The sequence below is a fragment of the Haliaeetus leucocephalus genome, unplaced genomic scaffold (genome assembly GCF_000737465.1).
Source record: "Haliaeetus leucocephalus isolate CR32 unplaced genomic scaffold, Haliaeetus_leucocephalus-4.0 Scaffold802, whole genome shotgun sequence".
In the NCBI taxonomy this organism is placed as follows: Eukaryota; Metazoa; Chordata; class Aves; order Accipitriformes; family Accipitridae; genus Haliaeetus; species Haliaeetus leucocephalus.
Window position 1 is genome coordinate 2,119,225 of NW_010973238.1, and position 17,589 is coordinate 2,136,813.

The window sequence follows — 17,589 nt, forward strand, 5'->3', positions numbered from 1 at the left end:
TGTCACAGGACAACTTGAACAATAATGGAGGTAGGTGCCAAGCCTGGCACATACAAAAATAGTACTGTGTTGAATGAGTGCCACAGTGAAAATACACACTAAATTTGCTTTCAAAATTTTTAAGAGCAAAGCCAAAACTTGGAAAATGCGCTCATCTGATTAATTTTCTAGGTAGTGCTGAACAAGTGTGCCTTTAAAATTTGTGGACTATTGCAGGAAGCACAGAGCATTCACCATTTTTAGAGGAATCGGAATAATTTGGGTTTTATGTTCACTTTTGGTTAACTTTGCATTTTTCTGCAGTAGCAAACAAATTGACCCCATTTTGAAATGTGACCTGCTTTAATTTTCAAAGCAAAAAAGAACCACAAGATGCTGCATTGCACACTAACCACAGGCAACATGCACACCACCTTGTAGTTGTGTACATTGGGTTAAGTTTTGCTTAGGCCTCTCCTGAGCACATACAGCAGTTTTACAAGTCCTAAAAGATGGAAGTTTTTGTGCTTTGGAGCAGTGGGGAGCACCAGGAAGAAACCACCAGTCTGACTTACTCCTGTGACCTGAGCAAAATCTTGTGATAGAGCCATGCACTCCGGGCTGCTGCACTGTGAGAAGCACCAGCTGCAAAGATACTGCAATGACCACTCATGTAGCCATTTCTGCGCATTCCCTGCCATCCCAGGCACAGCAGTATAGAGCCGCAGCAGCAAAAATGCAGCAGACAAAGATTTAAAAAAAAAAAAAAAAAGCCCAAAAAAAATTTTGTACCTTAAAAAAAAAAAAATCAAGACGGAAAAAGAGCTTTAGGAATGAATGAATCAAAACATTATTGATCAATCGAAAACAAGCAAAAGAAGTACAAGCAGAACCATTAACAAAGACACCACCTAGAAAGGTAAGCACTCACGTTGGAATGTCGAAAGTAAGGGTTGTCTAATTTGGGAGCGTACTTGTCAAACTGGAAAGAAAAGAGAAAAAAAAAGGAAACAGGTGAGTTTGGTTTCGGCAGTAGCAGACACATCAGGACTTCAATACAGACAAATAATCGTGGCCCGTTTGTACAGCATTTAACAGAGCAGAACTGACTGGTTATTCCATACTCTCCCATCAGGGAACTGACTGATTTCCCAAAGCTAACGGAGATGGAAAGGTGCTAGCCCCTGGGTTGTGCTGGGTGCTGCCGAGTCTCACTGCAGAACCCTGTTTGCAGGCACTATGTGAAGAGGTTCCTTCACTATGAAGACAGCAGTCCCGACACTGCAGCACAGCGAAACACAGGGAGGTTCAGCTCCAGGTCTAGATCTGGGATGTGCCTCTGGAGCACTGAACTAGGTCACAGACTAGAAAGTAGGGAACGTTTTCCGTTACACCCCAATGTCTACTGTGGGGCAAGCAATACCAATTCCCCATTTTCTGGGTTCCTGTAAGTGCCAAAATCGTTTGGAAAAGGGCTTAACTGCTTCAGATGCACAAATACCTATATATTCCCCCTCCCCTGCAAAAGAGAAGAGTGCCCCAGAGAAAAGGTGATGGTTAACCTTTTCTGTTCCAGCACGGGGTTTTAACACCTCCATGTGTGCGTTCTGTGACCCATACTTATTATTATGACCATTTGTCCTATACCACCTTGGAAGCAAAAACAAAGCATATATACGTTGCATTTTTGAACAGTATGTACATTCTGCTGGGGAGGAGGGAGTGGGGAAGAAGCCAGGGAAAGGAGCTGTGAGACCCCATGAAAAGCTGCTTATTTGGCAAGTCAGCTGCTGTTTCACACTCCTCTATGTGCAGGAGAGTAGATTTGTAATTTCATTAATTACAGTTATTACTGGAGCCATGTCCCCTCCAGTGTAAATACCATAAATTACCAAACACATGCAGCTGTAAATTTCAACACTCTTCTCTGGTGTTGGGATTAGCAGACCTGATCTAGTGGAATATAAGAAGATGTGAGTGAAATATAACAAAAGAGCCTTGCAAGCTGTTTTTGCGATGAAGGCTGACATCAACGGGCATGGGTGGGAGGGGAGGGAGCTGTTCGCAGGATCGGATATCAGGATTCTTAAATAACACAGGAGGTTTGTGAGAAAAGTTTCAAGATTGTTTTACACAGACCAAGAAAAGAAGAGAAGGTGTTTACACAGGAGTACATTGAGCAAACACCTGGGGCTGGATTTTGGGTGGATGATACTACTTTTAATTGTCTTGCTGCTAAGCAGATTACAACCCAAGAATGTCATCGGGCAGTCAGCAGTGGGAAAGAAAAGTGAGAAACATCATGCTCCTTGAGTTCTTGGTAGTTCTTCCCAAATGCTGCTTTTGCTGTTACTCCTGGCTTTGGCTAGCCTTAGCAGAAGAGGGTTGTTCCTACATTTTCGACACAGTGTGAAACTGAGAGGGAGAAAAAAAAGCTGAATCTTGTTCTTTCAATCTCACAAAGTAATTGTCAGAAATGGGGAGAGAGTGCGTTTTAAAGCACTGACAAAATCCATTTGTAGCAGATCTCTAACCATTTTGTAACAGCTGCAGCAAAGTCCCATCGTGTTACAAGCAAATTCAACGGCAAAATGCTAACGCTTATCACATGGCCAGGAGGATCTCTCCCACAAGAAGAACCAGCCACACACAAATTAGTGCTTGTTGATGTAATCAAATAATAAATGCCAAAATCGATACAGATTAGGGAATCAGGAGGAAGAGGGACAAAACTCGTATCAGATGAGATGCTGCACTATGGTGAGAGCTCGGGGTAAGCAAGTACAGTCCGCCCCACAACGAACAGTTGTGGGGACTGCATTTGGGACTGGAGGCCACCCATCTTGCGGTGTCCTTGTTGGTGTGTTTTGGTGTGTCACGGCACCTGGCTCTGGGAAAGGGGAAATAGAAACACACGGCAGGACACATGAATAGGGAAACTAAAGGGGCTCTGGACTCGTCTCACGGGTGCGGTATCTGCTCACGGGTAGCAGCGTGGGGGACCTGGAGGGTCAGTGTAGACGCTCTGGGTGGAAAGGGGGTCCCTTTGGGAGTGCTGGGCCTGTCTCTCCAGACCTCCAGGTCGGAAGAGCAGGGACATCACGCCTGGCTGAAATGAAGAGGACTGGGTTTTGTTTGACAAGAGCGGGTTAGGCTTTTTGACCAGAGATGCTCTACTTATCCTCACATTTTGGGCTGGGGTACGCACCATGGGAGGTGCAGAGGGCGGCATGAGCGGCGTCTGGGGCAAGCTGGATGGAAAAGGAGTGAATGTGTGCTGGTGGGTGTGTTGGTGCTGATGCGTGTGTTGGTGCTGGTGAAACTCCGCTCTCAGCAGCGGCACCGGGCCAAGTGAGGCAGCGGCCCGGTCCGAACTCTGAACCAAAAACCGGTTGTTCAGCTCTTGCCTGAGCAGTTCGTGATCTAGAGGAGAGAGAGAGAGAAAAAAAAAAGACACAGAGGCCCGTGGGCCTGTGAGTACCACAAAGACGGAGGAGAAAGAGTCAATATTCACCTGGCATTCCCTGTTTCTGCAGGTCATGCTGTGGTGGTTTTCTACGTGAGGACTCATTGGTGGAGGTAAGAGAGATGCCTGTGACAAAGTACCAATCAGAATCCCCGAATGAGGCTGGCAATACATGATTGGTTGGTTGAATGATATCAACAGGCTGGTATCTAAAGACAAGAGAGAACACCATGAGTCATCACAGCAGAAAACATCATCGGGGGCGTCAGCAAGCATCCGCCCCCGGCCCCCCGACCGCGGCCCCGCTACCCCCGCGCAGCTCCGCCGCCCGACGGGCTACTCCTCCTCCTCCTCCTCCTCCTCCTCCCCGGCACCGGACGGCCACGGCACCCAGGCGTCTCCGGGAACGGACCTCGGCGCGCTGGTCTCGCGGCCCGCCGGCCTCGCGGCCCGCCGGCCGGACCTTCCCGCGCCAGCGAGATGCCGGGGAGCGCCCTCGAGGACAACGGCTCGCTCTAAAACGAGTGATACTGACCTGCTTCCCGCAGAGGTGTGCAATTCAGAAGCACACGCGTACGCTGAAGACGGACGGTGGGCCTAAGACGCGCGTTACGCTCTAACACGTGCGTACTTAAGAGGTAAAACTTTGACAAGATCTACAATGCCACGAGATAACCACGGATTTGGGCGGCTGGAAACTGCCTGCTCGCATGGCCATTTCTCAACGGCTCCCTGTGCCATTCTCCCCCTTCTCAGCCCCAGGACATGCACACAGTGGCCAGGAACATCCATCCTACAAATTGAGGCCTTCTTTGCAAGTAAGGTTTTTTTGAGATCTTAAATACTAAGCGGTCCTGTCCTCAATTTCTAACAGGCTATAATTGTCATTTTTTGTCCTTGCCTCCAGGCTTTTCTCCTATGAGAAAACATGGAGGAGGAATCAGTGGGAAGAGGAGAAACACTGAAATGGCTCGACATCTCATGAAGGTTGCAGTGACTGCAGAAAATAAAATGTTCCACCGTAAGACACGTGGCCCCTTCTCAGCATCTTCCTCTGGAAGAACCAGCTTGCACTGAATTTGAATGTGGTTTAGGGCAGTGGAAGATACCAGCACTTTAGAAATGACGTGACTGAGGACAATAAGGACAAATGTCTGCTTCCCCAATCAATTAAATCCACCTGTAATTTTGCCTAAGAATTTCAAAGAGGAATCAGCACCCAACAAGTTAGACGTTTTCTGAGCCGAGAGCAACCTGTGTCATCAGCTGTGGGTGACATACACCCATTCCTGACTGACCTACTTGCTTCTGAACTTGCGTGAACTTTTTTAGTGTAACACCCATTTTAAGCTACAGCACTGAATATAACGGGGCAAAAGAATACATGCGCTTTAAAGTTTTATTTCATGTTCTGCAGGCATTTCTTTTACTTAAATTTTTTAGAGTAACATTAGAAATTTCTAAATCAATCACTTTCTGAAGTGACATGGTTAAGATCTTTAAAAACAGGCCCTCTGATGGGGAATTTCAAGGGCTCTACTACCACTTAGAAGCCTACATCCTATTGAAAGTCACTTTTGAAAGCAAGTTTGGGGTGCCTAAGTCATTTGCTTTTCAGTAATAGTTGTACTGCTAAAAGCAGGTACTGTGTATTGCTACAATCTTTATAATGATTAATACAAAAGCAGAAAGTACATATACTTGTGATACTGAAGCCTAAGGCACTGGAGCAAAAAAGTCTATAATAGGTTCTCCTTGAAGCAAGCAAAGAAGAAAAAAAAAACCTAGGCTGAAAGCACTTAGGTCCAAAACCTAACCTCTTTAGAGAATATGAGTACGATTTCGTGTGTGTGTGTGTGTTTACGCATTTAGATCTGGCATGACTTAAAGAAACTGAATCCTTCTGTTAGCATCAAGATAATCCACTTTTCTGGAGGGAGAGATAAAAGCGAGTTGGCAGTTGTAAGTGCTCTGATATCCAATTTCTTTAAGAGACTTAAAGTCAGACCGATAGATTTGCAGCTGGCTCCAGCCCATAGCCCTGTACCACAACTTTGGCCTTTGTCAGGAAAAGAAAAGGCCCGGAGACGTTTGGAAAAAGCAGTGTGGCACTTCTAGGAGTGACTGCTTCATAGTAAGGATGGGACTGCCGAGAAATAACCCAGCTTTGTGAGGGGCTCTGGGCAATGCTAGGATCAGAACTAAGTTCTTGTGCCTACCAGTGATGCCTCGTCCCACGGGTCTGGCCATGTAACACCACAGCTAGGAGTAGAGTGACTGAGCAGCCCTTTGAATGCCCAAACACTACTGCTCTGTGTGCGCACATGAGGTGGGCATGGCAGAAAAAGGCCAATCCTGCTAATGTTGCTAGGTACCCTCATGTTCAGAGGAGAAGACAGAAGGGCCGCTGTTTCCTCTGTGTATCCTACATCAGGGCCAGCCTTGGTGCCCTTGAGTAGAGGACAGCAGCCCACACGAGGGTTGCTCCTAAGTCACTTGTATAACTTGCTTTAGGTTTCAAAGGGAAGAAATGCCACCAGAAGTGCGCTCTTGTTATTCAGAGACCTGAATTTGTACCACCAGTGAATGCAGGTGCTCTGCTCCTCTTCTCAGTAACAGCGACAAGCATGCCAAAGTAAATTTAAAGGAAGAGCACATTTTCCTCCAAAGAGGGGGGAGAAAAACATGACAAAAAGGAGACTTCAAAGGGCCATACACTCTCTGATGGCTTTTCTAAGCTGGTGCTTTTACTGAGAGGACACAGGCACTCGAACAGCACAACAAGGACTATGCTGCTAGCGGCAGTTGGATCCTAGCTCTTTAGGGCTGCTCAGTAATATTGTTTGCTTTTAAGAAACTTTTATGTGAATGACAACAGAAGCTCCTGGCTCTGTAGCGCTCTGTATCGATTTTATGATGTGCCAGTTTGCAGGCATTTCGTATAATGCAGACAAGAGGCATTTCACTGTCTGCAGGGTTAGACGCCCAGACCTTTCCCTCCGCTAACTTAGGCTTCTCCTGCTTAAATTGCAGGAGAAATCCTTTTAGTAGGAGCAAGACTGTTACCATTTCCTGGCAAGCTGCTGAATGTGAATAGGTCACTTGATCTTGCACCTCCTGAAGTTAATGGTGAAAACATACTTGCTTTCATTGACTGCAATATCATGCTTTTAGTGAGCGCATTGCTATTTCCTTTTGCAATACTTTGAAAGTCTCCATCACAGTAGTCCTTTTGCCTTAAACAGGGGAAGCAATGAATAGGTCTCCCACAGTGCTGCCAACATCTTCCCAACCATGTGGTTGAAATTCTAGATGGTGCCAGGGCCTGTGAAAGCCGGCAGCTTTGGCCTATGTGGTCCTGCTTCTGGCTAGGAACCCGCGGCACTTTTGTCTATCATCGTTCTGAGAGCTCGCTTTGGATGAATTCACATTTTTCTTTCATTTAAAGAAGCAGCTATAAAAAATGGGACATTATTTAGCTCCTGAAAGAAAAAAAGGGGATGCAGGGCCATCAGATTTTTCCACAGCAAATCTGCTCTCTCCTTATTCCTTTAACTGATTTCATAGGAAACAGAGGGTGCGTTTTTTGCAAAATGCTTGTCCTGTTTAATCCCTGCTGAGTTAGTTGTGGAGTCAAATGCCAGATCAAAAGGAGGCCCCAGCAAGCGAAAGTTGCAGGGAAGTCTCCAGCTGCCAGGGTCTCTTCCAGGGACAGCTGTAGGCTAATGGATAAGCTATAAACAGGGCATTTAGGGCAGAAGCGACAATAGAATGGGGGCCACGGTGAACAAAGGAAACTTTTTAAAAGGACGCAAAGATAGTGAGGGCTGAACAGCAGTTTGTCAGCTGAGCTGTCTCTGCCTCAGACACAAAGGCCAAGGAGCCATGGGCACACAGAGAGTTTGGGTTGCTGCAGGCAGAGGATCCTGCTCTGCCAGCAGGATGTGCTGCTTGTTGAAGGACCAGACAGGGGGAAAGGTGTTCAGCTAGAACAACTTTCTGGGACGATTAGAAACAGTTTTTTAAGGACAGTTCTAAAAGCAGCAGCTTTCATTACAGTGGGGAGGAAGAAGGGGAGAATGGCAAACTGTATATCAGGCCTTTGTTAATCTAAAAAATGTCTGATGACTGTGGAATGCCACACTGGACAACTCATGCCCTGGAAAGGAGGTTTTTTTTTTTTTTGGGAAAAATTTGTTTTGAAGAGTTCTTATAGGAAGCTAGAGTGTGTCTCTACAATCTCTCATCTGGTAAAGCACGTCCAGGTCTCCTACCTGTTTCACGAGCACTCTCACAGTTCCAGCACACACTGCCCGCCGAGGGGTCTGCGTCACTTTATTTTACCTGCCCACCAGCCAGCCCATCTCTCAACACCCTCCAGCGCATGCATGGCAGATCAGCCCTGGAAGAAGAAGGAAACCTACCCGCAGGGTGACCTGGTATCACGAGGCTGTTGGTAGGTAACGCTGGTGGAGGTGGCAGCGTGGGTGGGGTGGCAAACATGGCCGGATGGTGCTGGTGTTGGGTCTGCGATCTGAGAGAGAAGTGCGAGGTAGCAAGATTAGAGATGGAGAGGGGCAGAGCGGGGCCGGAGGAATGGTGCGGAGGAATCTGGGGAGAGAGAGGAAGGTGTTTCGGGAGGCTGATGCTTGTTGCACTGCTAGCACTGCTGCTCCGGCTGCAGAGAGAAAAAGATAGGGGGAAGAGCGGGGAGAGAGATAGAGAGAGAAAGAGAGAGAGTGTGTTACAATACAAGACTGAAACAGTGTAAGAAATACACTACCAGAAGCAACACAGCTATGTAACACTGATCTCCCCAAACTTCTGTTTTTGTTTTTCTTAATCGCAGTGGAGAAAGGAACGAATCTTAATGAACTTCTCCAACAGGGCAGGACGGGGCTTGCGCTCTCTGGAGTGACATTTCCTCTGCTGTTTGAGCAAGTTACAATCCTCAGAGCTATCTACAAGATACTGATGAAGGCCACAGCGGCAGATGGATTTTGCACCTTTGTTTAGCCTCTGATGACCTTGTGGTGGCCATGTGCGTCCTTGTGATCATACGATGCAATCACTCTAATTCCTTTTTCTGTTGCTCTGGGTGCACAGAGTTGCATAGCATGAGTGATGTTGGAACCAAGTTGTATCTGCTGTGCATGCTGTGTAGTTATATTCACACACGCATGCAAATGCGCACCATGTTAATAATTTTTTCTCATAATGATTCTGTATTTTACATCTTCTTCTACTATTATTACTTCACTGCAAGCGATCTAAGTTTTGTGGGGTGAAAGGCACTATCATTGCAGTTATTATTTAGTGTAATTCCCACAATACCAATTATTTGTTGCAATCTAAACCTCTGAGATATCTTGAGTACTCTGAAATATTATTAATCATTTATACTATGGTGGCATTTACAGGGTAAAACCACAACAGAGCTTAAGTACGCAGGATACTATGAAATACACATTGATGGCAGCCCTCTGTATTCGTATTTTGACCTTTGTGCAGCAAAATATTATGTTTTAAATCAGTTTTCTCATCTTGTTTAAACTAGCCTAGTTCTTCTGGTCTGGGAGGCAAGGCGTATTTTCTGTACCAACAAAAAGACTACACAGGTTCCAGTTGACTGGCTAAACTCTTTTCTTTAGAAACGTTTTATCCATACCATTTTCACCCTTCCTACTTACTGGATGGAGGCAATTTAAACAGCGAAGCTAAGCCTCCTGCTAGATCTGAACATGTCAGATTGACGCAGGTTTCTCAGCCTACACGGAAGCCCTGTTCTAAAGCACAGAGCATTTTCTGATACAGATATCCCTCTTTTGATGCTGGTGAACCAAAAAAACTGTGATAATCATGAACAAACCTACTTCAATGGAAGTCTTTCTCAATATGAAACAAGGGAGTTGCTCAAACTCAATCCACCTTAAATTTCTAAGGCAAGAACTAGCCAGCTCAGACAAGACTGTGCAAAACTCCACTTGAAACCGGACCTAAAGGAACTTTACCCCACAGTTACACACGCCTTTCTCCCAGAAAGGGAGCATTTATCACCATGTTTCAAATGCAGTTATCCACCACTGCTGGAAAATCCAGCCTGTGGAGTCAGCACGGAAAGTCCAAGAACCGAAACACGGAGCATCTTACACAGACTTAAGTAAGACCGCTCTTGTCTCGCCTCCCAGCAATTTCTAACCCATTTGAAACAAGCTTTAGCCCAGCAGTAGCACAAAGACGACACGAGTATCCCTTTCCCCTACCTGATATTATTGAGTCCGTTGTGGGCCACCTGGTGATGCACTTGGTAATTGAGAGGTGGAGGGATGTGACTCGGAGGCTGGGTCCGAAGCTCAGGTATTAACTGAGGCTGCGACTGCGGCCGAGGTTGAGGTTGTGACTGTGGCCGAGGCTGCGGCTGAGGCGTGAGCCTTGGTGGTGCTGGTGCTGAAATCACTGGCTCCTTCTTCAACAGTGGGCTCGCTCTGGCGCTTGACGTGGGCGCTGAGGAAGTAGAAGTCACAACGGCAGCTACTGGCTGGGGGCTGGGGATAGGCAGGGCGAAGGGCACGTCGGTGCTCAGTTCCCGGCTCCGCTCTAGCCCAGACACCTTTGGGACATTGGCTGCTTTTGCTTCTGGCTTGTCATTCAAGGTGGGACCTTATGGAGCAATGAGAAAAAGAACAAAGCGCATGCTGAAAGGTCTGCTTTTGTTTCTCTGCTTGGTAGAACGTATGCCTGAGAAAAAACAAGTCATGTTTCAGTTCGTGGGAGCATCGTGGGAGCACTGCTGCTACAAGAGGGATGTGTGTTTGTGTGTCTGTCCTTCCGCTGTCCTTGACTGGCCAGTCTACAGTACTTGTTAGCATGTGTGTAAGAGACTTAGCTGTCATTAAATGAATGCGTACTACAAAGAACATGCAGCTTTGTGACTTCTACAGAGTTCCAAGGTTACGTACAGTAGGAGCATGAATGTGTCTCAAGTTACTTCTACAGTATTTCCTGCTCAATATAAGTTTTAAGGCTGATAATGAACTCACGAACACAAGCCTGATCATTAAGACATTTCAGTTTCTCAACACTCTTTCAAGGTCATCTACATTGTGTTGAGACTCAACTCCAGCTACAATGCACTGTGACCCAAGCACTAATCATTAATGGTAACCCCACCTGGCTTCTAGGGAGGAGGCTACCGGGGATCTTTGTGTAGCAAAGGATGGGCCAGTTCTGCAGTGAAGCTCCGACATTGCGGTTCCCCAGCCACACACTTGTGTGGAAGAACAGAACAGAGAAGGCTGAAAAAATCCAGTCAGAAGTGCAGTGAGCACCCAAGTGCAGTCCTGCTCACCCTAAGTATGGCACACACCTGTATGCATGGCATGTCAAGACTACCAGGAACGCTGCCACCTTGCAAAATGCACCTACAGTGAGAATTCCATATGGAATTACTCCTTCTAAGTGCCAAGTATTTCCTTTTTTCCAAATTAAGCTAAACAAGGCAGCCCAAAGGGCTAAAAGGCTAGAAAGGAAAAAGGGAAAAGGGAGGAAAGGACACATATTTCAGATCAAGGAGTATCCAAAATGTCGAAGACAACCGAAAGGACCAACATGAACATGATGCACCTCCCACTGTAACTCCCTTTTCGACATCATCTGTGTATCCTTGAGTGCACATATACCCACAATTACAAGAAAAGCTGTTCATGTGTTACGAGAACTAGTGTTGTCCATGTGTTTCACATGCACACACCCCACCGTGCGCATGCAGCACTTCTAACTGACTTTTAGGATACATGCCTTTATTATCCACCAGAACGTGTTGGGGGTTGTTTGCGTTTAGCTGGCTTGCAGACATGCAAGAGATGCTACCTACACTCATTAACATGCTCCCAACACCCTCACAAACAAATTCCACCTTTGAAATTTTCCCGTCTCATCAAAGGACTGAGCCAGTTCCTGATGTAGGAGGTGTGGAAATAACACAAAACACACACCGCGAGCTAATTCTGGCCATGCAGACGCTCTAACCAGGCGTTTGCGAATGCAGCCTATGCGAGGCCAGAGTCCTCACTGCTGCTGCCTCGACGACTTGAGCACCACCATGCCGGCACTAGGTGAGAGGAGGACAGTGACGAATCACAGCCTGTAGCACACCAGCTCACTTTCTGTACAGAAGATGCCCACATAATGATGGCATCTCCTTCCTTGACATAAAAGGCAGTTTCCCACACTGCTTCTGGCTCTGCTTGCACTCTCACCATTGCACCATTTCCTTCCTCAATCAATCAATCAATCAATTACTCACTCACTCCGTTTATATAAATTCAGAATGTGAGAAGAAAACAAATGGAAACATATGAACTATATTTATCAGCTGAAGATGTCTGAGGACTTGTGGCCTCAAACCCACAAATAACAGGAATAGAAGCCTTTCCAAACACCAGTGCTTTGGCTGGCAGCAAGTGCAATCAACCCTGTACTTTCCAGCACCTTATACATCTTTACAGGTTTGACACAATGTCTGGAGGTCCTAAATTATTCCCTACAACAAATATAAGGCTAACTCTCATTTCAGTAAATTTCTTGTTCAAATGTGAGTTCAAGCATCACAGGTACCCTGGTTTTGAGACGTAACTAGACTTGGTTCCAATGTTATTTAGAGTGACAAAGAATTTATTTCTAAAATAAAATTCTCATTGCTCTTGTGCACTTTTTTTTTATAATGTCACCTATGTTTGTAAATTTTCCTCAGATTTTATTACTAACAATCGAAAAATTGTCATTGACTAGTCAAGCCAGGGGTACCCACACTGTGCATTTTGGAGGAAGTGTATTCACAGCTGTAGATCCCACTGTTTTTCAGGAGCTACCCATTAAAAGCAATTGGGTTTCATTCCTGACCATAGGTTTCCTGAGAGCCTATTAGCTCTTTCCATCCAACAGGCCTCCTCCTACAGAGTTAAACTTCATATTGTGTAATTATAGGCAATGTAGACTAATGGTGTATATTCAAAACACACTGGCACCACAAAAGTTAGTTGAGTAAAAAGTCAATTAGATCCAAAACAAATCAATAAAGTCCCGCATTAAAAGCAGCTGTTTGACCAGTTTTATGTAGAACTATTGATTCCCTGTGGTTTCAGCATTAGCTCTCATTTGCAATTTTCTCAAAGCAAAAGCTCATGCTCCCTTGCTGACTGAATTGACCAGCCAGCCTAGCTGTATTAGAGTACTAGGGGTACATGACTAATGTCTGCTGCCAACTTGCAACTCTCAGGTTGGAGTACTGAAATGTTTTTGTGTTTCATTCTTGACAACAATGAAAATACCCACATGCTTTCCCCCCCGCCACAGAAAAGCTACAGGCATGAGCGTGAGTATCTTCTCTCCTTTTGTAGCCATGTTGAGCAAAAGCAGAAGCACTGAGAAGGGAAAGACATGGTGTGAATTCATGGGCGAGTGTGGAGAAGCACATGAGAGACAGCAAAATCCCCAAGCCTTCTCAGCCACCATACAGGAAGGACAGTGGGCGAATCCTGGTGACTTTGGTGACTTTGCTGTTTCCCCTTCTGATGGCTGTGATGCACTACAAAAGAGAGAAGCTGCGTCATGTGGGTGACTTGAGGGTGAACTGCAATGGGTGAAGGGAAGGGAACCACACATGAAAAAAGGCAGGACAAACCATGGAAAAAAATGACAGGAAGACAGCGACGCCAGGCACTGGGACCTGCCTGAAGTTTGAAAGTCAAACCTTCTGAAAAGGAAACTTTTCTCACATCTAGGTGTTTCACTTAAGTCTCTGGTGAAATAAGATTTGGAAAAAATGGAAAGCAGATGCCCATATGGAAATACATCTCATCCATATGTCTCACTACTCTAGAAAACACAAAAGGCACTTCTAAGCGAAGACTTAGGATCCTTCACTTCAAGCTAACTCCATGGAGTGCCATCCCATGACTTACTCGCACTCTGGCATTGAAGAACATACACATGTCCTGGTTTCTTTCTTTCCTTTCACACTCTTCTACCAACACTTACTTCTACCTGTTCAGTGTCTGTTTCCAATACCCAGTCACTAGCTAACCATATTCCAGAGGTCTCCAGAAACCTGACAATTTTGAGGCAATTTTCCCCGTGCAACCAAAGAAACAATGAATTTTGAAGGCTGTAATTACCTGGTTTCTTAGGTACTTAACGAGATCCTTATCACGATACCTATCACAAAAATCTCCAGTTCAAGACTTTCCTCTCCATTCATATGAAAGTCTCTGAGCGACCTTCCCTGAAATCCCTCAGAAAGTTAATTTTAATGATTTTAACGAGAGATGTTGCCCATTCTGATCAGGATCTCAAACTCTGCAGTTTCTCCGTAGGACGCTCGAATATCCCTCCTAAGAGAACTACGCTCTTGTGTGCTCAAGTTCCTTTCAATCGACCAGGCTGATTGCTGGTCACATACGGAAATATCCCAAGGAAAGAAACTGACTATTCCCTTTTGTGCAAGCTGGATCAGGTTTCATCGGGATCCTTTCAGAAATTTCCGTACTTCAGCTCCTCATCTAGCCCTTCTGAGCAGATGGACCCACGGAGCTGAGTGCAACTGCCCTGACAAAAGCACAGACCCACCAGACCACACCGCAACGTTCTAGAGGCAAAAATGTGTTTATTTTTACCAAGTCCTAGAGTAATTTTCATGCTTAATGATAACAGGCTGAGCCAATTTGCCTAAGACTTGACAGTCAGCTCCAATAATTCAACCTTAATTAAACCTGAACGCATGTCAGTTCAGCTCGTCCCTTCACAGGAAATCTGACACTTGCAATGATTCATGTTTCAGCCATACTATGGGAAGGCTGGATCACATCTGCCATTCTCCACCATGCAGAGCGCTACCCCTTTTCAGCATGCCAACTTTGTTTATTTTCTAACCAAACACTTTGGACTTCTTCCATTGAGAGGTTTTCTTAAATGAACAGACAGTGAAACATGTCTTGATCTCGAGGGGATGAATGATGACTGAATGCAAGAGACAGGGAAGAAAGGGCTGAAACGGCTATAACAAGAAAAATAACAATTTGGGATTAGTAATTCTTGCCTCCTTGATCAACTAATTTGTCATTTGGAGTGTTGCAAAATTTGAACTTCCCTGTGTTTTGGGCTACATGCCATTCCAATTTAACCTGGTAAAGATGAAAACTTTTAACAACTTTTAAGAGCACAGAGAGCTTTAGCTACTGCTGCTGTAAATCTGTAGAAAGAAGAGTTGAAGTTTAAGGGAAACCCCAAAGTCAACTACAGTTGCATTTGCTGCAAAAAGTGTGTTTCAGAAGGAGTTACCTGAACCTGAAAGACCGTCAGCATGGATCCAATATGAAAACTTCAGTGAATTCAAAATCTGTGATTGGAATAAACACGCTCTGCCCATCCCCATGGCTGCACAGGGTGACATGCTTGCCAGTGTGTAACTACACAGCATTGCAGGCTAAATACAATACAGAAAGTCCCAGACACAAATTAAACCTTTCTGTTACAGGAATTTGCTTTCAAGCTGATTAAGAGTAGCTCAAGTGCAAGGGATTAAACATGTAAAGGCTGCTTTGAGAACTCCAATAAGCAGTTACTGTGTTATACAAACAGTACTTAGGGCAACAGCAGTTCCAGCCCTGCCTCTTGCTCTTTGCAGGCTGCTGGTTGCTGCTGAAAGGGGACTGTCAACAGACGTACAATGTGATTGGAAATAATCTAATCTTGCTTGCACGCCTTTCCTTTGTCTCTTGAAAAAAAAAAAAAGTGGAGTCATTCAGACATCTTTCTGCAGTCTCCCTCGTTGTATTCAAACAGTAAGGGTGATGGGATGATGTGAGAAAGAAATTCCTTTCCTACATCCATCAATGACATCTTTACCAATGGCAATTTCCCAAGAAATACAACCACCACCATCTGCAGCCTTTCTATCCACCCTGGACACATCCTTGAAAACAGACATAGGCCAGGCTGGCTATGATGAACCCTGCACCATATTACGATTCCAGCAAGAAATGCTGCAAAAGCATCACCACAGGAATTACAGGGACATATGTGGCAAGAAGCTGAGTATTTCAGAGTTGGTTGATGACTCCCAGAGACGAGTTTTGAACAATCAGCATGGGGAACGAGTACAGAGGAGCATGATTTTACAGCAGTAGGTCAAACCAAAGAAATAACTAAAGAAGCATATTCAATGAACTTCAGTAAACGTTTTTTTTTTCTTTTTTTTTTTTAAATTGAGCTTTTAGAGTGCTGCATAATGTACTGTGGACATGCAACATATATAAGCACAAGAGAGAATAAAGTATTTTGCGTTGGCAATGATAGCACTGACACTGGTAGAGTGCTTACAAGTGAAAACCAATATTTAAGTGCTAATTCTTTATCCCTAGCTGGCTTTTGCTTTTATATAGATGGCTTTTTCACTGCATTTTAGGAGGGTAGTGCTATTTAAGATATTAGATGATTAGCTTGGTTTGCGAAGGTAAGGCAAGCAGAGCTACAACACAGAATCTGCCCAACATATGGGACACCAAGTTCCTCCACCTATTTTAATGCAAATCAGCTTAAGATAAAGACAGACTTGGGACTTGCACGTAAAACCACTGTCTGCAAGACTCTGTGGCGTGTAACGTGAACCTTTTTTTTAACATTATTGTGAAGCAAAGGCCAAACTTCCATTGTGACAGCAGTGTACTGCATACATTAGGTTGTGTCAAAAAATGCTCTCCTGCTACACGGGCTCCTCAGACCATCATAGGCCTCTGCTGGATTTTCCACAAATAACTGCAGTGTTTCCTCACAGAGGAAAGTAAGCTGAGCGTAAGCACAAACCCTCACGCCTGGCTCCGAAGCCGCGGCGGCGAGCGCAGCCGCCTGCGCGCGGGGCAGCGGGTCTTTGTTCGCGGCGCTGCTCCCCCAGCCCGTCCCCGCGACTGAGAGCCGCCGCAGCTTTCGGTGGGAAGCTCCTTCCGCAACCCGGTCTGGATTCGGCCCCTATCACTCAGTTCATTTGTACAGAGCTGTCTGTCAAGTCAAATCGTCTTGCCGCAATCTGAAACACCCTCCGAACAGCTGCCACTATCAATTACTCTCCCAGACAGCCTTGACTATCAGGAAGAGAACTGGAGCGAGCACTTGCCAGTTTTAATAAACTGTGTTGCCCAAGTCATTTAACCTGCTAGATTGCTGTATGCTGGGGCTGTAACAAGCCTTCAGCTTTTCAACCTAGAAGAAAGCAACAGTGGCAAAAAGCTGTCAGCTTGGTCCTCAGAATTAACTTCCAAGGGTGTCTTTTCCCCACTGTCCTTTCTGAAGAACCCAAGCTTAAAAGTAAAATATCTTCAAGTCATTTTCATAATGTCATGACAAGGAAAGCATCTCACATTTTTAACACAAAGCCAGCAATTCCCGAGAGTGAAGGGTTGACACGCTCCGCGATTTTCGTGTTAGGAGCACACCTGAGCAGAGAGAGCTCCTCTCTCCTCTTACACCTGCACGGACATGTCCCGTGGGCACTCCCCAGCACCAGCTCTGCCCGTGTCTTGGTTACCACCACTCCAGCAATGCTGATGCAGCCGAGGGCTTTAGGATGCCCTGACCTCTGCACCCACCACTCTATCCCGGTTCCTTACACTCTCATTATGGTTACAGTTTTTCACCCAATTGAAAACTCGAGCATGGCAAATTTACATTTACTCCGGTAATTTCAGGACCTGTAGGAGAGATTTCCTAAAGAAACATTTATTTAAAAATAAAACACTTCCATCCAGATCAGTGTTTTCAGTCTGTAGCTCACATACATACCAAGATGTCCGTGAATGTTAATCAAAAAGAACAGGTCTATTGTCATTAGGATTAATTTGCCATATAGGAATCTGCACTTCCACTAGAAAGCTTATTGGACTCTGCAAATCAAAAAGAAGATTCAAAACCACTATGCTAAATGTCTTCCTTAGCCAGCTACATAGATAAGAGCCTTTGTTGTGAAAGCTTGCAGCACAGAAAGATTTCAGCCCCTCCCCTAGAAACTGAGAGCAACAGCATTAAGACCTATGGACTCGACGCTGATTTGCTGCTCTATGGTTCTTTAATGGGATGTTTTATTCCTAGAGATT

The 17,589-nt window shown here is 45.3% G+C and overlaps 1 protein-coding gene across 4 annotated transcripts in view; it reads right to left on the reverse strand.

Annotated features, from left to right (window-relative positions):
- The window catches only part of FBRSL1 (fibrosin-like 1), a 407,425-nt gene that overhangs the window by 18,935 nt on the left and 370,901 nt on the right, over positions 1 to 17,589 (reverse strand). For 2 of the 4 annotated variants that reach the window (XM_010581697.1, XM_010581694.1), the window contains 4 exons: positions 9,709 to 10,105; positions 7,870 to 8,123; positions 3,167 to 3,402; positions 911 to 961 (listed from right to left, as the gene is read on the reverse strand). In XM_010581697.1, the coding sequence (XP_010579999.1) occupies positions 911 to 961; positions 3,167 to 3,402; positions 7,870 to 8,123; positions 9,709 to 10,105 (938 nt within the window). Of the gene's footprint in view, positions 1 to 910; positions 962 to 3,166; positions 3,403 to 3,493; positions 3,655 to 7,869; positions 8,124 to 9,708; positions 10,106 to 17,589 lie in introns of all 4 variants that reach the window. The other 2 variants (XM_010581696.1, XM_010581698.1) reach the window with 2 other exon arrangements.